General features: G+C 40.6%; 1 protein-coding gene across 3 annotated transcripts in view; it reads left to right on the forward strand.

Annotated features, from left to right (window-relative positions):
- Nucleotides 1-24574, forward strand: part of CCDC148 (coiled-coil domain containing 148) — a 236277-nt gene that overhangs the window by 208556 nt on the left and 3147 nt on the right. For all 3 annotated transcript variants that reach the window (XM_073883847.1, XM_025854665.2, XM_073883855.1), the window contains 2 exons: nt 18983-19100; nt 21551-21691. In XM_073883847.1, coding sequence (XP_073739948.1) covers nt 18983-19100; nt 21551-21691 — 259 coding nt within the window. The remainder of the gene's footprint in view (nt 1-18982; nt 19101-21550; nt 21692-24574) is intronic.

Here is a 24574-nt window from a genome sequence, read left to right on the forward strand (position 1 = left end):
CTTATTTCACTTAGCGTTATGCTTTCTAGCTCTATCCATGTTGACGCAAATGGCAAGATTTCATTCTTTTTCATGGCTGAATAATATTCCATTGCATATATACCACATTTTCCTTATCCATTTATCTATTGATGGATACTCGGGCTACTTCCACAATTTGCCTATTGTAAATAATGCTGCAATAAACACAGGGTGGATGTATCCCTTTGAATTAGTTTTTGTATTTTTTGGGGTAACTACCCAGTAGTGCAATTACTGGAATTTGGGGTAGTTCTATTTTTAACTTTTTTGAGGAACCTCCATATTGTTTTCTACAGTAGCTGCATCAGTTTGCATTCCCACCAACAGTGCGTAAGAGTTCCCCTCCGTGTTCTGCACATCCTCACCAACACTTGTTTCTTGTGTTTTTGATTTCAGCCATTCTCACAGGTGTGAGGTGATGTCATTATTGTTTTGATTTGCATTTCCCTGATAAGTGATGTTGAGCTTCTTTTCACCTGTCAGTTAGCCATGTTACTTTTGTTTTTAAATACAATTTGTTTCATTGTAAGTTAATATAATTTAATGTTTATTAATGATCGTATTAAAGAACTAGCTTGCAAAGGTCCTAAACATTTAGCAGTTAGCTCTCTCCAGCCGGTATGAGACAGCTTTGGCACTTGACTAAGGGTCACAGTCACCCGAGCAGATGAAAGCAATCACAGGACTTAAGTCCCATGAAGAGATAATTGTGATTCCTTGGGGATTGCTGTGGAATTTCCTGTTTGTTTACCTGCTGTTCCATATTAGCTGTCCTGCCTCCCTGTGAATTCCCCCAAAAATTCAGAAGTGAGGTCCTAAACCTCATGCACCTACTGGACAGTCTGCACTTGTTCTGGCTTGTCTGGTCAGTTTGAAGAAAAGTAGAAGGCTTTCCAGAAACTTGGAAGTCTTAAGTGGAAGACCGAAGGAGCTGGGTATGGAGGGAGTGTTTTCATCTGGTGTTCTTATTAACACTGGTAGCTTAGGAAGCAGAGTCAAACGTATATAACTCTCAGGATGTGCTGTACCTGATCTTTTAAAAATAGTTTCCCGGGTGGTCTATGACCAGAAGGGGAGGCTCTGAGCTAGGGACAAAGATACTTCTTAAAAATGGAGCAAATATTTTTGACAGGAGTCTTAACAATCCTAATAAATGTCAGGGGTGGGGGCAGAGGATTATCCTAAATTTTAAGAGAAAAAGCAAAAATTCACAGGGAACAAGAGCAGCAAAACTTGGGGCTAAATGGGTGTTGAATGATGATGAATTCCCAAACATATGACTGGAGGATAGATAATTATAGTGCAGAAATTAGGACCACAAACTAAATTTAATCAGGGTGTTGGCTAGGCCTTCATGTGAATGGTCAAACACAGGAGGCACATCAGGAGACGACAGTATAAGCCAATGAATATGTTGAGGAAAGTGGAAAATAACAAGAGCCGCAGACTCTGAGAGCATTTGGAGAGTGGGAAAAGCGTAAGATTTGTACCTCAAATATAGAGAATAATCCACGAAGGCTCATTAACTGGAAATAACATTAAAGAGCAGAGAACAGATAATTCTTCCTACATAGGTTCATATTTGGGCATCGAAGGCCAGAAGCCAGGGAGGGAGCATCTCACATGGTCCCATAAACAGCAGAGCAGTAAATTAACCCCAAGCAAGACAGGTAGAGATTACAGCATGTGCAGAGCTATAAAAGTGAGCCTGAAGTTACCAACAGGTGATAAACATGCAAAAATACTAGGAGCCTGTGGCAGGAATCAGAAACAAGCTGATGAGCAGGAAGGGGATGGGATGCTGGAAGGAGAATACTACAGTCAGAAGAGGCCAAGCGTATGGGAACATCCAAAGTAAAACATTAAGCAGTCAATGGACAAGGCATTTGGAAGTGTTATGAGCACAGGACAGAAACAGGGAGGCAAAAAGCAGCATCCAAGAGACTGATTATGAGAACAATTTTCTACCTTTTTTTTTTTTTTTTTAAAAAAAAGGGGGAAATGGAAAGGGGGGAAGGGAAAGGGAAGGAAAAATCCCAAGCAGGCTCTGCGCTCAGCATGGAGCCTGGGGTGGGTTGGGGGGCGGGGGGCGGAGGGCGGAGGGACTATCTCACAATCCAGAGATCATGACCTGAGCCAAAATCAAAAGTTGGACACTTACCCCACTGAGCCACCCAGGCACCCCTTATTTTCTGCCTTCTTGGTGGTGGGTTTCCTATTGTTCCCATGCAACAGGTACTAATCCCAGAAAAGCAGTGGTTTCCAAATTTACAGAGCAAAAACATAACCTAGCGGGTACGTGAAAATATAATTCCAGAATCCAACATCAGTGATCTTAGGTTAAGCCCAGGAATCTGCATTCTAAAAACAAGCACCACTGAAAATCCCATTTCAATTGGTTCACCAACCACTCTCTGAGAAATACAGGGGTATCATTAATTCAGGGCCCCTGATGGTGAGATGGTTCTGGAAATAGTGTTAAATAGCCCAGAGTTTCTGCATTCCCACCTGGTGAGCAAATGCTAACTCCTGTGAGAGGCAAGCTCAGGGCCCAGCTGTCACAACTTGCTGCTGTTGCTTGGAAACATCTACTCCTTTTACTTGGTTTTGTATCTTCTTTGATTTTTAATGTTGCCATTTTACCTTAGGGTTAATATGCATCATTTCAAATCTTGTTTAGAAACAGGTAGGATATAAATCTTAATTAAATTTAAAAAGTAATTGGGGCACCTGGGTGGCTCAGTTGTTAAGCGTCTGCCTTTGGCTCAGATCATGATCCCAGGTTCCTGGAATCGAGCCCCGCATCGGGCTCCCTGCTCGGCGGGAAGCCTGCTTCTCCGTCTCCCACTCCCCCCGCTTGTGTTCCTTCTCTTGCTGTCAAATAAATAAAATCTTCAAAAAAAAATTTAAAAAGTAATTGCTGATGGCCTCTCTCATGTAATCAGAAGTGGAAAAAGTGAGTAATTCTGTTTAGATATTAGTTGAATAATAAAATGTTCTATACGGAATCTTTCATAATAACATATGCGAGAGTACCTTGAAAACTGGAGTTTTATACAACTAGGTGAAAAAAATATATACAACTAGGTGATTTTTAAAATATCAGTGCTTTCTATATACCAAATAAGTATGTGTACTTATTGTGTTCCTAGAAAGTCTTTATATACTCAAAGTTTCTTGTACTTGATATTTTATTAATTGAAGGGGGAAAGTCCAAATTTTCCATCAGATATACCTAAAGAGAAGAATACATCACTTTGTCAAAATATTGTGGCTCTTTATTCCTTGTAGCTCTTCCAAATCCTACAAACACAGAGAGGATTGTCAGTACTATCTGAGTGTGTGTGGGCTTCAAAACTCTAAATGTTTCTAAAAGAGCAAGGCTTTTGATGCCTTTTTTTTTTTTTAATACTGGGAGCTTTTGGTGCAAGTTAATCCTTATGATGTCTCAGACTATTGCTCCACAAACTATACCTTCCTAAGGCTTCCACTTAGTGGACATAACTGATTTTATGTTAGACCAGGTTCAGATAGGGTCTTCCTGTGGTCTGTGTTTGGCAATTGGCCTATTTGCAGAAAGACTCATCTCCATCTGCAGTTATGCCAAGGTCTTACACATAAATGTTTTTATGCATTCAAATGGAGCAGTCCAAGCAAGACATTTCTGCTTGGATTGAAGAATACATATAAGAGAGAAGTGTTGGCTGTGCCTGGCTAAGGTGATAAAATTATTTTCAAAACCGAGGATCTAGGCAGAAGATAGATTTATTGATGGGACAGTCTTCAGGGAAACCAGAAACATGATCTCAGAAAGTTGTATATTCAAAAGGAGGCCTTGAAATAATGGGGAATCTGGCAGGAGGAGTTGTGACATCTGGGAGAGGACAATAAAGATTAAAATTTAGAGTTACTTGGAGAGAAAATGTGAGTTGCCTTTCATATACGTGACAAGGTTGGCTATATCTCTAAGAAATTAGAACTATGTGTAAATACAGAGAACAAACTAATGGTTGCCAGAGGGGAGGGGGTGGGGGAATGGGCAAAATGTGTGAAGGGGTATGGGACATACAGGCCTCCATTTATAGAATAAGCCACGGGGATAAAAGGTACAACATAGGGAATAGAGTCAATGATATGGCAATAGTGTTGTGTGGTGACAGATGGGAGCTGCACTTGGGGTGAGCACAGCATAACATATGGACTTGTCAAATCACTATGTTGTACACCTGAAATGCATGTAACATTGTGTGTCAACTACAACTAAAAAGTAAGTATGAAGGATGTGTACATGTAGTGTCAATATTTGAAGAGAGAATTTAACTATTGCCCCTTGTGTTAGTCATTTGGGGCAGCCATATTTAATTTTTATTTAAAGAGTATTTTTCCAGTTTTATCAATTTTGATTACTTTAATCAGGTAATACCTTATGTAAAAAAAAGGAAATTAGAATTGTGTGGACCTTCAGCTTATAGCTCATAGAGAAAATAAAATCACTTTCTTTTGCTATCCAGGCCTTTGGATTACCCAGTAACCTTGAGTTAGGGTAAATAATCTACCCCTTTCATTAGTTTAACTTGGAGTAAGTGGATTTTCCTGTGGGGTTTACTGTTTGGGGGTCATGATTAGGCCCCTGGGAGAGCCGGGCCCGTTTCTTTTCTGAGGTTGATAACTAAGAAGGTCTTATGACTGGAGAGAGCTCTTCTTCTAAGGGACCTCTCATGCTATTGCTTTACACGCTGTGCAAAATGTGAACAGAGACAACCCATCTCCTGGTGTCCGTTGTCAGCTATGTCTAGAGAGGCCAACACTTGGCCATTGTAACTTTTATCAAAGTAAAATTCCATAAAAGTTAATTACCTGTTTTGTTTACACCAGCAATTTACTTAGGAAACTCTGCCCTACTTCTCTTCTAGCCTGCCCACCCTTTCCCCTGCTGCTTCCCAAACTTGGAATTTAACCATAATTCTAATATTCTATTAAACTGTACAAACTGTGTTTTTGTTCACCTACTTTACTGTACTTCTCTGATCCATGACTCTCCTCTAGGAATTTCTCCGTTCAAAGAGAGGTCCCAAGGAATGTGGGTGTGGAAATCTCTAGCTTAATGTAGGAAAGGAAAATACAGGGTTTTTTCGAGATTTATTTCTGCCTGTACATAAACAGTGCTGCTGAGAAAAAATATATAGCCTTAAAAGGGGCGCTGAGGGTCAGTGATGTAGGTATTATTTTTAAAGAGTTTATTTAAGAGAGAGAGTACATGTGAGGCAGGAGGAGCAGAGAGAGGGAGAAGGGAAAGCAGGCTTCCCGCTGAGCAGAGAACCCAACATGTGACTCTAACCCAGGACCCTGGGGTCATGACCTGAGCCGAAGGCAGCAGACGCTTACCTGACTGAGCCATCCAGGTGCCCCTGTAGGTATTATTTGTAAATTTATCTGGATCTCTGCCCAGTTTACTATTTTATCTTTTCTGGTAAAGTTGGTTTCCTATCACTTCAGTCTACAGTACTATTTCCAGTTTTGTTTATCTGCTTGAGCTCTGGAAAAAGCCACACATCTCTCTCTTGGCCTCAAGTAATAGACTTTCTAGAACATCGGCTTCAGCCTCTCACCTGGAAAAACTGCAGTGCAGACATCAGAGCTCATGGAGCCAGCACTAGGGATGGGCCCTCTCCCCCAAGATCCTAACATCAGCATTCACTTGGCTGGACTGTAGGATGCACTGCTTTGTGGAAGTGTCCGCCTCTAAAGAAAGAAAACTGTACAGTGATTTCAGAGTTCAGTCCCTAAGGCTGAATTCTGAGACCGAAAGGAAACTGCTAAGAGAGGCATGACTGGGCAGGAAGTCACTGGAAAGGCGAGCTGAAACTTGGAGGCAGAAACTCCAGGGGCGATGAGAGTCTATCAGCATTTATGGGAGCCAAGGAAAAAAGCAAGAGGAAAGTCATGCCCAAAACAAAATATATTTTATCTTTTGGTTTTTAGAAAGCATATTTAAAATGCCTAACCAAAAAGTCGTGGTAAAGAAAATATTCTATAATGTTTGTAGAGGGGGGATTAGCAGGGTACTTGAAAAAAAAGAAAGGAGAGAAAAAAAATCAAAGCCCCCAAAGGTGTTTATGAAAGTAGCCATTTTGCTACACTGATTTTTTTTTTAAACTTCAAATGTTAAAGAGGCTGTTTGTGAAGCCTCTTTGCTGATCATTTCCTAGGTTGAAAGAAAATCAGGGTTTACTTCATTGCTGTGGGCGGCTGAATCACTACAAAAATCTTTAGTCCTTTTGATGTTTGCTGTCTACAGAAGTTCTGAGAGACCTGGGAAGGAAGAAGGAGAATGTAAGGGGGATTTTCAAACAATATTAGAGAAGGCAAGTTTTATTAATCCTATTTACTTAAATCATTTGTTTGAGGGAGAGGACTGTGGTTTCTTTTGTTCTCAATGCCATCCCATCAGGATTCCTGAGGAAGAGAAACCAGTTCCATCAAAATGACACAAGTGTCTGTCTCTGGACATACAGGACCAGTTAAAGTCAGAAGTTGAAAATAGAAAAAAACCAAACTGAAATATTATAATTTGAAAACCCAGTGGTGTATGTTATTAGTATGGCTTTTTAAAATTTCATTCTAACACAATGCTTCTTTCAGTTTTGTTTATTCTGAAAACACTCTTCTTGAAATTAAGGTCATCAGAAATTACAGGTATCTTATAAGAATTCTTAAGGAAAAAAAGTCCAATAAAACTAAACACCCATACTTGTCACCTTCTTACCTTTAAATTATTTCTTTTTCTTTACAAACCAAAGTGGGAAAATTTAAAGAAAGCTAATATTGTGAGGTAAACCCTCAACATGAGTTCCCTTCTTATATAACTGATAAAATAATTAGATAGATTCTTGAAGATTTTTTTTAAAGATTTTATTTGTTTATTTGACAGAGAGAGACACAGCGAGAGAGGGAACACAAGCAGGGGGAGTGGGAGAGGGAGAAGCAGGCTTCCCGCCGAGCAGGGAGCCCGATGTGGGGCTCAATCCCAGGACCCTGGGATCATGATCTGAGTCGAAGGCAGACGCTTAACGACTAAGCCACCCAGGCGCCCCGATTCTTGAAGATTTTTTAAAATGCAATACATATTAGCTGTAACATTAAACTTTATCTACCACAAACCATTTGTGAGTTCAAGAGTTACTGTGCAAATTACCCAATTAGTGTCGAATGACAGATGTCTCTTCTTAGTGAACTCCTCTGATGGCAAGTGGCAAGCTTCTGAATGGATTAAAAAATATGTGTTTGTTTACTTGATAGGTGTTTCTAATTGCTCTGGGCTTTTCTTATGTGATTTTATAGGATTATGATTTTTATATATTCATATATGTGGCACTTAATAAAAATATGTTGAATAAATGAATGTATGAATGAAATTGGGCAAATAAATGCTGATCTGCTTGGGTAGCCTGTTAAATTCCAGATCATCATAAATCATTCTTGAAAGCCAACAAGTCATTCCTGCTTCTGCTGCCCCTCCAAAATCACAGGACTAGCAAGTCTGTGTCATGGATGTCATGGTTTTTAGCATCTGCCTTTTAGCATCCATGATTCCTGATTGTCCAAAGGAACTAAACACCTTATTTGTTCTCCAATGTTTCAACTTCTCTCACTTCTCTGTCAACTCCTCAAATGATTACATTTGTAATTTACAAAGGGAATTTACAAATGATTACATTTGTAAGATACAAAGGGAATACCCACTGATTAGACAGGCTTAACAAGTGTGTATTCAATTTATTCTTTATTTTTATTTTGTTGACTCTTGTTATTTACCTATAATTTAGAAAATTTAATTGAATGTTTGCCATTACTTTTAAAATTTTGTTCATCCTTTATCCTGTCTTTCACTTTTTGGTGAATAATGAACATTGCCTTCTGTTTAGACACTATGCTAGTTGTTAGGCAATTAAGACAGAGCCAATGTACTCAGGAAATGTAGTCTAACACAAACAACACATGGAAACAAATAACTAATACAAATGAATAAGTATATGTGTTTATGCCTATTAGTTTGCTTACTTGAATATCTCTGCTTGTTCAATGGAAAGGCAAGTAATATTTCCCAAACTGGATTCTATGGGGAAAAGCTTCTATTAGATAATTTGGGGGAAATTAGCACACTAGTCTTCTTTTTGAAAATTCATAATGTATACCACCATATTCTAATAAATATTCTGAGAGATCCTACTATAAAGAAACCTATTTCACTTGGTTTATCTTTCTCAAGCTTACTTGAATACCCAAACATATTATCTATGGCACACATCTTAACATTCTGTGGGATATTAACATTCCATGGGCCATCAATTTGGGAAATGAACTGATTATCATTTGGAACAGCTTGGTACATGCCCTCCTGTTATAAAAGATGAAAACATAAGTATTCCCTTATATATAGATATGTTTATTGATCAGGACTCCTCAGAAGCAACTGAGAGAAACCTAACTCAAACTAGCTTAGGCAGAAAGGAGAATAGATTGAGTCACACGAATGGGAATCCAGGCGTGGGTCTTGCCTCAGGGACTCAAATGGCATTTTTAGGTTCCTCTCACTCTCTTTCTACTTCTTTACTCCTACCTGTTTGTGCATTGGTATGGACTTTCTCATATGTCTGGGCTGGGGAGACTGGGGAGAAAGGAGACTATTCTTGAACAGCTCCAGGCTTAATTACACTATTTTAGCTTAGTGACCTCAGAGAGAAAAGAAAGCTTTTCTTCTTCAAAAGCCATATAAATCCCCAGGAAAGATTCTGATTGGCTCCGCTGAAGCTCACTGAGGGCCAATGACTGTGATCATAATTGTAGTGTACTATTATTAACCATATCTGGTCACCAGGAAAGTGTGTGTGTGGGGGGGTTCTCTGATTAAAGGTTTCAACAGACCTGGAAGGAATGAGGAAAGGCAATTTGAAAGGATTGATGTTACTAGGTTGATGTTAGAGGATAAAAAACCAGACAGATGTCTACCACAATGTGGTCTAATTATTAAAATCTAGATTTGGCCATAATAGGCAGTTGGCCTAGTATCCAATTACTGCCAGAAAATAAGGGATAAAATAAAAAAAAAAAATCAAGTCTTCTAATATTAAAGTCATTATTTTTGGAATACCTCTTCTAATTCATAAAATGGTTTATAACTAATAATCCCAAATGTTGTGACCTCAGACAGGTTTAATTATATAAAAGATTTTCTTGGCTCCAAGAAGTTGTATCATTCGAAGTTATACATTCTATGATTTTTTTAAGTAGTTGAGATTATTAACCCTGCTATCATTATTTCAGGTTAAAGTTGTTGCAGCCAAATTATAAGGTATTAAGCAATGGGAACTTAATTCTCTGCCTTTGGATTAGAGCAAACCTAAAATAACAGACTAGGTAGAGGGGCAGCTGCGTGGCTCAGTTAGTTGAGCATCTGCCTTCGGCTCAGGTCATGATCCCAGGGTCCTGGAATCGAGCCCCGCCTCGGGCTCCCTGCTCAGTGGGGAGCCTGCTTCTCCCTCTCCACCTGCTTGTGCTCTTCCACTGTGAAGTAGACAAATAAAATCATTTAAAAAAAAAAATCAGACTAGGTGGAATCTTGGCCCTCTCAGCTCTAAGAGGACGTGGGGAGGTATTCCAGACTTCTCATAGGTATGTGTCATTAGGTTTGTTCCTAAGATTGTTTTTATGAGGAAACTATGCCAAGCTCAGATGCCCATTAAAGCAGATTTTCTGTATTTAACTATCAATATGATGTAGTTACACTTGAGAGATTTGTCTGAAACCGATTTTGATATTACATAAAGAAAAAATAAAAGATCAGAGTATTTGGCTGTTTGAAGGAGGTAGAGGCTATGGATACTGATGCCTGGATTGCAGCAGGAGTCAGATTTCCCAGAAGATGTTTTTAAATTAAGAAGATTCATGTTGGAACCTTGGGTGGACAGAGGAGGAGAAGCCTGTAAAAGAGGAGGAAAAGCAGAGGAGTTGCATGTGCATTTCAAGGAGGGGGTCATTAGTAGCAGGCGTTGTGGACAGGGTAAGTTGGAGGAGCTCTAAAAGAAGCTTGGTTTACAATTTGGAGTCCCTGGTGATATTGGGGAGAATGGTTTCCAGAGAATGGAGGAAGCAGACTGCATGGGTTTTGGATTAAATGAGAAATGAAGAACTGGTAACAAAAAGAATGGATTTTTCATTTAAAAAATGTTTCAGTGAAGGGAAAATGAAAAAGAGGATGGCAGTTGGAAAGAGATTCAGAGCTGGGAGACACATTTTTCCCCATTTGAAGAAGTTTGCTTATAGAGGAAAAAGATCCAAGAAAGGGGATTGAGAAAGACTGAATAGGAAAGGAAGAAATTCATTTCTGGAGCAAGGTCCTAGAAACAGCTAGGCTTATGAGACAAAAGCCCAGGCTTAAGAAGCAAAGGACAAATAAGAACAAATCTTAACAAAATTGGAAGTGGGCAAAGCATGTTGGGGAAATGAATGCCCATGGCCTTTCCAGTAAAGTAGGAGGGGAGGTTCTCTGTTAAGAGGGAGAATATTAAGCAGCTGGTGTAAATACAATTAATCTGGAGGAATGTGGAGTGTCCAGGTAGAGTTTGACCTCATAGATACATAATAAATTCAGCAAAGAATCGGGTCTGGGAATTGGCAGGGCATACGTGGAAAGAAAAGAAGACAAGTAGAGGATACTAGTGATAATAACCCTTACAAACATAGACCCAGGGACCCACAGCTGGAAAGAGAATGAAGTAAATAAAGGCCGACTGTGTCTCATAACCTGGAGGGAAAGGAAAGAAGTAGAACAGTAAATTTCATGAGGGAAGATCTAGCCCCGTGTCTGGCACATAGAATACAGTTTAAATAGATCATTGAAAAATGGAGTGCCTGATGTGCTAAAGTAGCAGGCTGAGTCAGGGTAAGCGATGAGAACATAAGAAACATAGGCAGTTAAAAGGGAATCCACCCCTAGAGTTGTGCAGTCTTTATCAGCATATGTGGTGGCCCTAGACATCAGAGTCAGAGCAGAATTCCTCAGTCTAAGATTTTGGCAGGAAACAATTCTTAGGTGATGCCAAGCTCCAAGTTTGGTTAAAGGAATGAACTGGTGAAGCAGGGGAGAAGCGAATGCTGTTGAGGCTCAAGGGACTGGAAGGGTGGAGTTTTGAATAACCCTCAGTAAATGTTGGGCAGTGACCTGGGCAGCTAGTGGTTGATTCCAAGAACCCTATCAGAAAGAGGATGGTGTAACCCCAATGTCAATGGATAAAGCTTTTCTAGAATTAGTGCCAGAGGGCCAGGAAAATGCAGCCTTCTCCTTCCACGATTTTAAATGGGAGCAATGGGAGTAGTATCACCTGGGAAGCACTGGTTTTCAATTAAGAAAAACTATTAAAAGGGGCAACCAAGAGTGAAGTGGGATGGGGCTATATGCTCCAATAAAGGGAATATTTCATCACTAACTTTGTTTAGACTCGCTAGTGCATGATCATAAGAAAGACAGACTTTTATTCTTGTTTTTAATTCTTTATAGAAGGTGCACCTCTTGAAATGCTATTAGAAAGGAGTGTTCTCGGCAAATTTTAAGGGTATAAAAGGATCACTGAAATCTAGAAGGAAAGGGTTAGGAAAGGGTCAACAAGGGGTTGGTAAATAAATTGGGGTAGAAATGTCTTTCTGCGCTACTATGGGGAAAGAGCTAATATGATATTTGCAACATTCTTTCAGTAACCCTCTCCCCACATCTTACCCTGTATTCAACTCTGGATTGCCAAGCTTAAGTCCTTGTTTCCCAGCTGTTTGTATGTCTGTACTTCTAGCTCAAGTGAAGTCAGACAGCTAGGTTGAAATTGATCACAAAGAACAGGAAAACATACTTCACTCTCTTTTGTGGGTTTTCACTTCCAGTATGAAAAATATCCACCCCCTTGGAGCTACAAGAGTTATTCCCAAAGGAAGTGGCTCATACCTCCTTTTTAAGGCTCAAATACTTTCAAGTTATTTCTTCCTTCTTTCCTTTTACTGAGTATACCCTTTAAATATCTCCAGTAGCCTGATGTTTTCAACTATCATCAGGATACACCAGCGCTTTGTCCATTGGAGAGAAAGGCAGTGGTTCAGTAGCAGCCATTCTTGAAACTGCCCATCACTGACACTGACCCAAGACTGAGAGGGCACCTGTCATTTGTGTGTGTTAGGGACGTGGAGGGGGAGGTGAGGTTGAAGGATTCTGCTCTTGAAAGTCAGTAGCACCAAAGCAGGAATTTCTAGTTTGGATCAGTCCTGAGGCATTTCACTGTGCTGTTCGGCACATGCAAACAGAAATCAGCCCTGTCTGGGTAGTAATTTGTACCTGCTTTTGTCTTGATAACAGTAGTCAGGCAGAATCCCTCTAATCTGAATATTTATACTCTAATTCTCAAAATGTAGTCCTCAGACCAGCAGAATCAGCGTCCCCTGGAAACATCTTATAAATGTAAATTTTCAGACGCCATTTCATTACTACTGAATCAGAAACTCTGGAGGTGGTCAAAGGGTCTGGGCTTTAACAAGCCCTCCAGATGATTCTGATGTTAGCTCAAGTTAGGGAACCAGTGGGCCAGGTGGTGTTAGCTCTCAGACCTGGCTGCACATTAGAATCATGTGGGGGAACTTTTTACAAAATACCAGTGCTTGAGCCCCCACCAGCACAACACCAGATTCTGATGTAATTAGTTTGGTGTGGGATTGGCATCAGAACTTTTCATAAGTTTCAGTGATTCTAATGACTGTCATAGTTGAAAACCATCATTCTATAGCAATATAAGAAGGGACTAATCTAAGACTTTGTGACAAATAATTTATTAAGAACAATCTTATGTATTTTATTAGAATGTTAATTTAGGCATGCTTATAAAACACCACAAATACTGTAACACTTAAGAGGGCAGGGATCTTTTTTATCTAGTTTTAATTTTTCCCTCTTGTATCCTAAGCTCTGGGGACAGTGCTTGGCACATAGTAGGTGCTCAAATAACCGTATGTTGACTAACTGAATCGATCAATTAAAGAATAAGGTTCCAATAAGAACTTGCCTTTACACCTCACAGAGGGACCAGTAAGTGTTCTGAGCTGGAAGAACAGTCTCTGTTTGGGGCTGGCATGGGATTGTCTCTTGGGTCTGTGAAGCTATGTATGTTTGTTACGCTATGAATCCTCTTTGTTCTTGCCCCACGCCTCTCTGCACCAGGATGTCACTGCCTGGTATCAGGATTCACATTCTATTTGCAGAAGTTGGTCTCTGCTTATGCCCTTAGCCAGAATCCCCACCGAGTCGTCTCATTGCCCATACCATTAGAAGCATCCAGTGAGGGCGCCTGGGTGGCTCAGTTGGTTAAGCGACTGCCTTCGGCTCAGGTCATGATCCTGGAGTCCCGGGATCGAGTCCCGCATCGGGCTTCCTGCTCAGCAGGGAGTCTGCTTCTCCCTCTGACCCTCTTCCCTCTCGTGCTTTCTATCTCTCATTCTCTCTCTCTCTCAAATAAATAAATAAAATCTTTAAAAAAAAAAAAGAAGCATCCAGTGAGCGTCCGATGAGCATCCGGTTATGTTATTTTCCTTCTTTTCTCTGAGCTGGCTTCTCCTCCTTCTCCCTCAAACCCCCACCGTCATCCACCTTTTGACAGATGCTGCCACCTGGCCTGTGTTTCGATCCGCGGATTCTTCCCTGTTGGGGTACCCTATAGCTAATAGAGGGGTTTCTCTCCACTTGGTGGGCAGAACGACTTTCTGAGTGGGTTTGAGCCAAAAATGGATTTGCCAACAGGCAGGAACAGGTTCACCACGCCGCTGCTCCAGTGCCTCTGGCGGCAGCACCTCCGGCAGGTGTCTGTTTAACAAAGCGTTCTTGTTCAGGAGGGAGTGAGCCACGTGACCTCAACACTAAGTAGCAAGTTTGCATACAAACTGCCTTTAATTCAGGAGGGCAAATTACTTCCCTGAAACATTTTCGGGGGGAGTTCAATACTGGTTACAGTACCCTAATTAAGACATGTCTTTATGTTGTTTTATTTACTGTCTACGCTTTTTTTTGACCGTAGATCCTACCACTATCGGCTATCAACCCCCTTGGTTGCTGTAGGTTTGTTTAGACTGAAATTACCTGGGGCTCCAGACAGGAAGGAGGTCAAGGTTTAGTACTTAATATTTTGCCCAGTTTTCACTGAAGTTTTACTGAAGTAAAGGGATGCTGCTACTAAAGTTCAAGGTGTTTCCAAACCACTTGCATTTGTCCATTCATCTCTTAGAGTGCAGTACACACATAAAGAGTCTCCTAGGGGCGCCTGGGTGGCTCAGTTGTTAAGCGTCTGCCTTCAACTCAGGTCGTGATCCCAGGGTCCTGGGATCGAGCCCCTCATCGGGCTCCTGGCTCCTGCTCAGCGGGAAGCCTGCTTTTCCCTCTTCCACTCCCCCTGCTTGTGTTCTCTCTCTCGCTGTGTCTCTCTCTGTCAAATAAATAAATAAAATCTTTTGGAAAAAAAATCTCCTAAACCTACATCAACTCTCCATTTCTACATGAAAGCTTCCTGTCCCTTCAACTACTCAGGCCTGGAGGCTTAAACAAAATCCTTTCCAGATTATTGTTAATGCGGGGCCTGATTCTGTAGCAGCTGTTGTTTTGAACAATATGATGCCTCTCCTCCCCCCACCCCCGAGAAGTTGAAAGTGCCCATTTTGCAACACTTCCAACCTCTGCAGACTCAGAGAGCATAAAACGGACTGAGGGATGGACCTAAGACTCCTGTTTGGGAATTCTGGGCACAACTTAAAGACTATTGAATTTAGCCACTTCCTGACATTGACTTTCATAGCAAGAGTTTAATTTGGAGAAAATCTGCTACCTCAAATAGCTAAAGGTATTTATGTGGAAAATTTTCCAAATGATTGACTTCACTGTGTTGCTATTTTCTTTCCCCATGAATATGTGAGTATTTGGCTTTCTCCCAGGAGTTTTTCTGCATCACTTCTCTTGAGGCAAAGACAAGTTTCTATCCAGATTGGGAGAAGAAAGAGGCACCAAGAGTTTCCCCTTTTAAAGGGAATTATTATTTGACTTAAAACCATAGCATCTGTATAAATGAAGAATTTGAGTGTGTTGCCTGTTTGCTTCAATTTTCTGTGGTAAATCCTCAAGGTGGCCAGAGTAATCTTTATCATCACTTTGGAGCCAACCTAAGTATGATGGGCTGCGTGCTCCCTGCAGCACCCCCTGTCTCCGTCCTCCCCATGGCGGTGCCAGTTCGCTGAAGGGGTTGTCCCCGCTCCCCCGCCCACCTCCACCTCGTGGGCTCCACTAATTCTTCAGCCACCTCTCTTCTGGCTGCTCTTGCCAAGATCACCCATGACTCCCTCCTATTTAGCCCAGCGACCATTGGTGTTATATCAAACCTTGCGGTAGCATTTGACACTGTTAATGCCACTTTCCTTTGCTGCTTTGGCACTGTTTCTCCTCAGTCTCCTAAGATAGTTTCCTCTTCTGTCCCTTTCCTAAACGTTTCCTTGGCAATCACTCCTAGACCTACTTTTCTTATTGCTCCACACTCTCTTCCTGATTGGTTCCATCTGCTCCATGGCTTTGATTCCATGATGTTGATAAAGATCCCCCATCTACGTCTTCAGCCCAGATCTGTGAAGGCTGGTCTATGTTCAAACTGAGCCTAATTTCCTTCTTTTCCCGATTTTTCTAAGTTCCCAGTCGCAGTGAGGGACACCGTCGCTCATTGTGCAAGAAAGAAACCTTAACTCCTTTCTTTATCTCTTCTGCTCTCCCATAAAATAAACAATTCCAATTTATTCTATTTCCTACATAAATTTTAAGTCCATGTCTTCTCCTTCAGTATCTCCTCAATATCTACCTCCTACCAGTTCCCTAGATTAGGAAACCATCAACTTGCCTGTGGACACCCCTCCCTGGTCTTGATTCTTTACAATTCATGTCCATATTATTACAGGAGAGGTTTTTCTGATCACCACATTTCCCTGATCAAAGCCCTCATGCTTGCAAAGCCCCAGTCTGGCCTCTCCTGTGTCTCCAGCCTCAGCTCTTGGCACTCTTCACTTTGCATCAATCACTTTTGGTCATCCCGAATATTTTTTAGTTCTTCAAAAATATTGTGCTTTCTCACCTCTGGGCCTTCCTATGTTATTTTTCTCTGCCTGGAACATTCTTTCTATGCTCTCCCCCTCTGCTCCTTTTTCAGGTCTAAAATTCGGAGCACTTCCTCTTGGTTGCTCCCTTGAATGCCCCAAGTCTGCAAAGGTGCCTCTCCCAAGGCCTATATCACGTGGCCTCTTCAGAGCAAGGGCCCCCCTTTGTCAAAATTGCCTGGGTCTTTGTATCCCCACTAGACTGCCAGTTCTGTGAGGACAGAAGCCTGCCTCCCATGTTGAAATTGTATCTGCAGTACCTGACACAGTGGTTGATGCAGAACAGATGCTCAGTAAACATTTGTTGAATGAGCGAGTAAGCCTCAGAGTAAACCGTGAGCCAGGCTTCTTCAGACACAGGTTCAGTTGCCTGACTCTCGTTTTTAACTTCTTCCTCACTAGTCAAGCTCCCCTAACTGGAACTACTATTACTTTTCCACAGCAGACAAAACTTTGTTGCAGACAAAGCAACCTATATATCCCAAAGGAAGAGAAACTTTTCAAAGGTTCTGAGAATTAGCATATGGTAATTATCAAATCCCAGGGTATCTTTTAATTGAACCTTCACAGTAGTTCACTTAGCTTGTACTCTGTACATAAATTGAGTAGAACCTCATTAGGGAGGTTGTGTCGTGCCTTAGTGAAATGGAGAGAATGAGCAGTAGCTTCCCATGACATGGAGGCCTTGGAGAAAGGGAGCAGTCTGGTTCGTGGCCTCTTTAATCTGTGTATCTGACCACCGACTCCTGATATGGGAGATGAGGGGGAGGACAGCCACGGCCATCAGAGGAGTTCAGGATCTGCCTTCTAAGTCCGGTTGTGGGTTTTGTGTTCTGCAAGAGTCTACTGCGTGCTTCCCTCCTTTCCTCTCCTGTGCTGCTGCTTTAATGTCAGCCTCAGGAGCAGCCTGGTTTTAAAGATTTTTTCCTCCTCTGAAGGAACCAGGTGACTGCCAGGCTCAGCCTCCCAGTACTTCCCTGGGCTTCTTTTTCATTCACTCACTCTGCTCAAATGACACAGCTTCAAATGCCTTACTCTGTTCTAGCCATCTTGGACTCTTCCTTTCTCAGGACTGTGACCAGGGGGCAAAACCTAAAAGTTGCCCACTCTCAGATGCCAACCCTATATTTACATGGGCCTTTCTTGACTCACCCTTGCCCTGGCTTGCTCTCTCTCTCTCTCTCTCTCTGCCAGGAAGGCCAGCCTCCCCTCCACCACCATGTCTCTCCAAATGCTAGTCATTGAGACCCAGCTCGGATGCTGCCTCCTCCCTAAAACTCTAGCTGAAGCCTCCCAGTCTTTCCCACAATCCAGCAAATCCCCGTGGCCCTTTTTTATTCCTCTCTGAAGGCACTGCATACCTTGACTCGTTCTCAGGCCTCTCTTTTTGTCTCTATATTAAACTACAAACTTCTAAGGGCTGTCTTTTTCTCAATGTGCTCATAATATCTAGCACAGGGGAAGCACACAGCAGGTATTCATGTAAGTGAGGCGAGTGGAGTAATCAAGGGGGAGAAGAGAGAAGAGCATAGTGGCTAGTAGAAGGGGGGTGGGAGGGTCAGGGTCGGCGGGAGATCTGGGGCCAGTCTCCCTGGGTTTAATCTCTGGCTCCACCACTTTCTGGGTGTGAGAACATGGGCAAGTTACATCACCAGTCTATACCTCAATTTCTTTGTCTTGAAAATGGGATCAACACTGGTACTTGTGGTGAAGTCTAAATGAGCTAAAACACATAAAGCATTCAGCAACAGACTTGATACATAGTGAACAGCTACATCAGTAAACCTCAAGATCCAGAATTAAAGAGGTCTAGTGAGGGTATATCTATGGAAAATGCAGGTATACACACTAAGGACAAAGCACATTTGTCACTGATGTCTTAAAGTTAAATCTAAACCATCAATAATGGAAGACCAAGGCAATGGCCTCATACTCCCTTGAGAACCCAAGTGTCTACTTTTTTAGAGAAGATAAATCTCATCCCTATAATTCAATAGAAGAGTGGCTTGGGCAAGAAGATGGGAAGGGGGGATGTCTAAAAAAGGCCGCAAAGGAGGGTCAAATGAGCTTGGAGGTATTGAAATGTGCTCTGGTTTAGTATCTGCTGATTTTAAGGAGAATGGGAACATAATGCTAACGGAAAATCGTGTTTTTGCTGCCATCTACAGTCAAAGTGCAATTTTTAAACTTACACACACACACACACACACACACACACACACACACACACACAGGGCATTCTTGACAAAATGAGTGACAATATAAAGTTTGGTTTAAGTTCCAATAATTTGGCATATTATCATAGCATTTTTTTTTACTATTCTTAAAGTATGTGTGTTTAACTAGTAACGTTGCCTTTTTAACATCTCAAATTGTGTAAAACTCCTCTTCAGAAAACTGCTGGACTAGTCACTCAGGAGTGAGAATGTCATCTGTTGGGTCGGATTAGCTGCAGCTGTGACAGGCTACAGACAGTTTGAGAGTCAATACAATGATTTCAGTGAAGGAAGAGATGGATTGGATATTACCCTACGTTTTCCTGCCCCCTGATCTGCAGTTCTCTGGTTCTTAGAATTATTGTAGCTTGCATTTTATACCAGTGTATTTTGTTGTGTGGCTGTGAGAAATCAACCAAAAACAAGTAAAAATAAATTATGACTGTCATGTCACCTCTGACATGCCTCCTGCCCCTATCTGTATAATTTCCATAATTATTATATTTTCCCAACATCCTTGTGCATTATTTTTAAAGGGTTAAATATAGACAAGAATTACTGGAAAAGCGTTTGATGGAGAAAAAAGAAGTGGCCCTTCAAGAAGCTCATGAAGAAGAAGAGCGAGAGAGGCGGCTAGAAGCCCTTAGGAAACAGGTGTTTTTAATTTGGAAATTTTCATGGGTGGTTTCTAAGTGTCCATAACATAATTAGTAGGCTTAGTTTGCAACCTCTGTGATATAAAATGTAACTTTTCCAAATTAGGACACTGATCTTCATTCCTGGGAGCAATTAGATTTATGTTGAACAATTTCCAGTTTCTTAGTATATTAAAATAACTTTATCAGCACCTTTCAAAAAGCTCTCCCAAGACTTAAATGCATCCATGTTACCTCTAGTTTATTAGCTGAAGAGTATCCACTTAAAGGAGCGAAACTGCATCTACCATAAGGATTTTATGCTCTCAAAACACCTGGTGGAGCTAGAGCAAGGTAATCCTCTTTGGGGTAGGAACCTCTGGAAATACCCTACAGTCAGCAAACTTGTGAAAAAACGCTTTTTAAAACTATTATTTTTTTTGTGAGAAAACCTCCCATTGCTTTGCCTAGTAAAAGTAGGCAAAAGTTTTTAACATAGACAGCAGATGGCAAAGGCAGGAATTTAAGAATTTGAGAAATGTGATAAAATAGTTTTACTTGATAATTTTTCAGAGGTTTTGATCTGGAAGTAATTAGTTCAACTCATAAGCTCCAAAGTCCATTGACACCATTTCCCTGCTGATTGGAAATGACTGTCTGATTTCCCTTCCATGTCGGTAGAGGCAACATGGAATCTTGGATAAAACTTGGCCTCTGGTGTCCTTCAAATCTGGTACAACCTGGTTCGCTTCCTATTGGCAGAGGAAACTTAGATCTTTTACTTAACTTCCCTGAGCTTCGTTTCCTCCTCTGAAAGATGGGACTGAAAGATGGGACCTCCTCTGAAAGATAGTATCTGCCTCATAGGTTTGTAGTGATGTGTTCACAGTCTAAAAATAATACTAAGTATAAAGCCCTCTTCTAAATGTTCTTAGGTTTTATCCCATTTAATCTCTACAACAACCCCATGATGTATGTATTGTTTCTATTTTATAGCAGTATTCCTATTTTATAGAAGAGGAAACTGAGGATGCACAGGGGTTCCCCAAAGTGACACAGCTAGTAACTGTCAGACTGGATTCAAACCAAGGAGGGCTAGTTAAATGGCATAGTTTAGAGGAAGTGTAAATACATACAACTATCATATCATCATCTTTGATAAAATAGATGACAGAAATAAATTCAAACATAGGAATGTAAATCCTGGTCATCCTAGATTCAACAAAAGTTAAATTATTCAATCATTAGCAAATAATTACATACCATGGCCTTCTGGGGACAAAACTTTAATGTCATTATTACTAAACACATTCTTGTTCACAATATAACTTTGATAACTACAGAGTCCATATGACTAGAATTCTTTCCATCTGTGAACTCTTTGAAAGAGGAACTGTGCCCGTTACCTGTAATCAGTGTTTAGAACTATAGTATAGGACATTTTGGCTAGGAAACCTATAATAATTAAAGTACGTTCAAACCCCAGTTATGTCATTATGGTTTCTAAATGGCATTAAAAATGCCATTTTCATTTCTTTTTTTTAAGATTTTATTTATTTATTTGACGGAGACACAGTGAGAGAGGGAACACAAGCAGGGGGAGTGGGAGAGGGAGAAGCAGGCTTCCTGCTGAGCAGGGAGCCCGATACGGGGCTCAGGACCCTGAGATAACAACCTGAGCCGAGGGCAGACGTTTAACGACTGAGCCACCCAGGCGCCCCCCAAAATGCCATTTTCTTAATGCTAATTCTTGACTTTAAGAATTAACAGGCAGGTGTTACTAATGGTGCATATGATTTACAAAATTAGTGGCTTCTTTTCAGTAGGATACAGGTTTGAATGATTTCAATTATCATAAAGGACAAGGGCATTTAGGTTAGAATGACTCTACAGTTTTTCAGTAGAAGGGGAAACAATGGTTTACAACAATTCCTGGAAATCTAGTTGCTTAACACAATGGGATTCACCCATCTCGCCCAATAATGCCAACACAACTCCACTTTACCCATGAGTAATATTCTTTCGATTGAGCTTGATCAGATTAAACTTTCTAGTATATTGTTGTTACCATGGGGTTGTTACCATGTCCATATGTTGCTAGCAGATAAAAGTTGATGTTTTTTACTTTTGGTTACCTTTAAGGTAGTTCAATATGTAGGTTTTCTGGATCAGATTTCCTGTGACTTAGCACCAGAAAGATAAATTTTTATCTAAATTTAATCCTAACTGTAATAATTCAATCAGTAGCAAACAATATATATCATGGCCTTTTAACATGTTTTGTTTTTAAATCATTAACTCCTTTGTGGATCTCTAGGCCTGGCCTGGCTTAATATTCTGTCTGCCTTCCTTTGGTTTTATCTTCATTGAAGTTAGGAAATTTTACTAGACATTAAACATTAATAGTGTTCCCCAGAAGTAGTTAGCTTGTGTCTTAAACCAAGTAAGACGTGCTCTTTCTTCTTTTAGGTTGCTATTGTCGCTCAGTTTGATCCTGTTAGAATGATGTCAGATACAACCGCATCAAAAGCAAGGATGGGTATTGGAATTGAAGAAGAATTTATTCTTCAAAAACCACTCTTTACAATGAATACATACAATGAATACCAGGTAATTATGAGAATTAGCATGATTAATGCAAAAGCCATGATGATAAGATTCATGGAAGTATGTGTTTTGGGTTTCAGATTATTTTCAGTATTTACATTTGAATGCCACATGGATTAGCATAATTTTTACTGCTAAATGATAGCACACAATTACTGCCCAATTCTTAATGTTATAAAATAGTTGATAGGTAATCCTGGAACAGTTTATCTGAACATATTATGAATCTGTCACTGAAAATTATTTTTTAAATTTACATTTTTATGTTAAAATTATTTTTAAAACTTATAAATTTTACTTTAAAGTTGTGTTAATATTGTATTTTGTTTAAATGTTTCTCTATCAATTTGGAATTTGTTTAAATTCATAATATAAGTCCTATTAAAGCAACAATTGATGATACTGATAAGACACAGCAGAAGGAAGCTTTCAGAAATTAAAATGAGTTGAAGATAATACATCAGAGCTAATGATAAAAGAAAACATTTTCTGTGGAAAAGTATTAAGGTGTTATTTACCCATTTCCAGGAATTTCTGACTCCTTTTAGTCTGTTACTGAGAAGGGATTTTATTTATTTTTTATTTATTTTAAAGATCGAGAAGGATTTTAAAAAGTCTTTTTGGATGGATGGATGGATGGATGGATGCATGGATAGAAGGCAGGAGGGAGGACAGATGAACGAATGGATGTCACTGAAATTAAGGGAGAAAGTAGTTCCCCCTAGTTTGTTAATTTTACAAATCTAAGGAGAGAAGCTTAGTATTTAATTATTTAAAAAGTAAGAAACTCCATTCACCCACTGACATAAATCGAGTGTGCCTCTTTGTGAATGGTTCACTTATTAATTGGACAAATATTTATGGAACATACACTGTATTTGGCACTGTGGGGTTGCCAGGGCTACATCCTAAACAGGATGGACTTGTTCTCTCGGAGGAAGTGCGCAGGGCAGCTGGGTTGGGAGGGAAGGTAGCCTGTATGGCAATAATGCTCTGGGGTGAGACTACACCTCCATAGTGGAAGTCTAAGGGCCGCAACAGTAAGGAGAAGGGAACCCATGGAAACGCTGACCAGGGAAGTCAAAGTGTCAAAGAGGAAACAGCTACATCTTAGTCTAGGATCCTTAGCAGCAGTAACAAAATTTATTCCAGGTGATTTAAACCAAATACAAAAAAAAAAAAAAATGGGTTGGGAGGAGGGGTGGGGTGAAAGGAGAGAGATTCATTATAAGGATATAAGTGTGTCTCCAGAAGCCAAAGCAGGGAGAGCAGCTGGGGTAGACAAAGAATTGGTCAGAAACTGGAAAACGCTCGGGTACCTGGGCTGAGGCAATAAAGGGTTTCACCAAGCCAAAGAGGGTGGAAAGTGTAAAGTCCGTGGTAAGGGTGGGTGCTGGGACATGAGATTGGAAACATAGGTTAGGGTCAGACTGAAAAGTATTTTAGCACTTGCTTGCTAAGACATTATCCTGTGCGCACAGGCGAGACTCAGAAGCAGGTGAATTATATGATCAGATATGTTTTAGCCATGTGTCCTGGATGGAAAATTGGTGGGTTTGGGGGGTGTGTGTCAGATCCTTGTCAGATGGCAGAGCCCTCATAAACATGGGAGGGAGGGGCATGAATGGCTCTGAGGGAGTAATGACTGTAAGCTAGGCAGCAAGTGACACTGAGGAGAGCCTGCATTCTGGATTCAAATCCACACCCACTATATACTGGCTATGTGAACTTGTGTAAGCTATTAACATCTTTATGTCTTGTTTACTTCATCTGTAAAATAATAATTTGTAAGGTTCTTATGAGGATTAGGATAATAAATGTCAATTGCCTAGGATATTGCCTGGCACCTAGAAGTAATTCAGTAAATTATAATCATTAGCTGTGGCTGCCATTAACCATATAAGAATACAGAAGTAAAAACAGACTTAGGGAGGGAGAGAACTTGTTTTGTTCTTTTCATGTTTGGGGTGAAGATGTCTAGAACACATTTACAAGAAACTGATTGGCTGCTTCTGGGGAGGTGAATTGGGGAAATGGAGGTCAGCTTTCGAGGGAGATCTCCATTTCACTTGATATCTATTTTAAAAATAGGATAATGAGACATTTAAAATTTTTTTATTAACATATAATGTATTATTTGTTTCAGGGGTTGCACTCACCATAGCACATACCCTCCCCAATGTCCATCACCCAGCCACCCCATCCCTCCCACCCCCCTCCACTCTGGCAACCCTCAGTTTGTTTCCTGAGATTGAGTCTCTTATGGTTTGTCTCTCTCTTTGGTTTCGTCTTGTTTCATTTTTCCCTTCCTTCCCCTATGATACTATCTTGGTTCTCAAATTCCTCATATCCGTGAGATCATATAATACTTGTCTTTCTCTGACTTATTTCACTTAGCATAATACCCTCTAGTTCCATTCACATCATTGCAAATGGCAAGATTTCATTTTTTCTGATGGCTGCATAATATTCCATTGTATATACGTATATCTACCACATTTTCTGTATCCATTCATCTGTTGATGGACATCTAGGCTCTTTCCATAGTTTGGCTATTGAGGACATTGCTGCTATAAAAATTGGGGTGCATGTGCCCCTTCGGATCTTTGGGGTAAATACCCAGTAGTGCAATTGCTGGGTCGTAGGGTAGCTCTATTTTCAACTTTTTGAGGAACCTCCATACTGTTTTCCAGAGGGGTTGCACCAGCTCTCATTCCCACCAAGAGTGTAGGAGGGTTCCCCTTTCAGGATGAGACATTTTAAACTTCACAAACCAGAAATTGAGAAGACAGGTGATTTCAGGAGATAATTAAGGAGCACACAGGTGGAGCATGAATCCTTGGAAGTGGATGAGGGGGACCACAGAGACTATATCCAGCAGAGGAG

Source organism: Callorhinus ursinus, unplaced genomic scaffold (assembly GCF_003265705.2).
Source record: "Callorhinus ursinus isolate GAN/ISIS: 27379988/994484 unplaced genomic scaffold, GSC_fseal_2.0 scaffold2, whole genome shotgun sequence".
NCBI classification, from domain to species: Eukaryota; Metazoa; Chordata; class Mammalia; order Carnivora; family Otariidae; genus Callorhinus; species Callorhinus ursinus.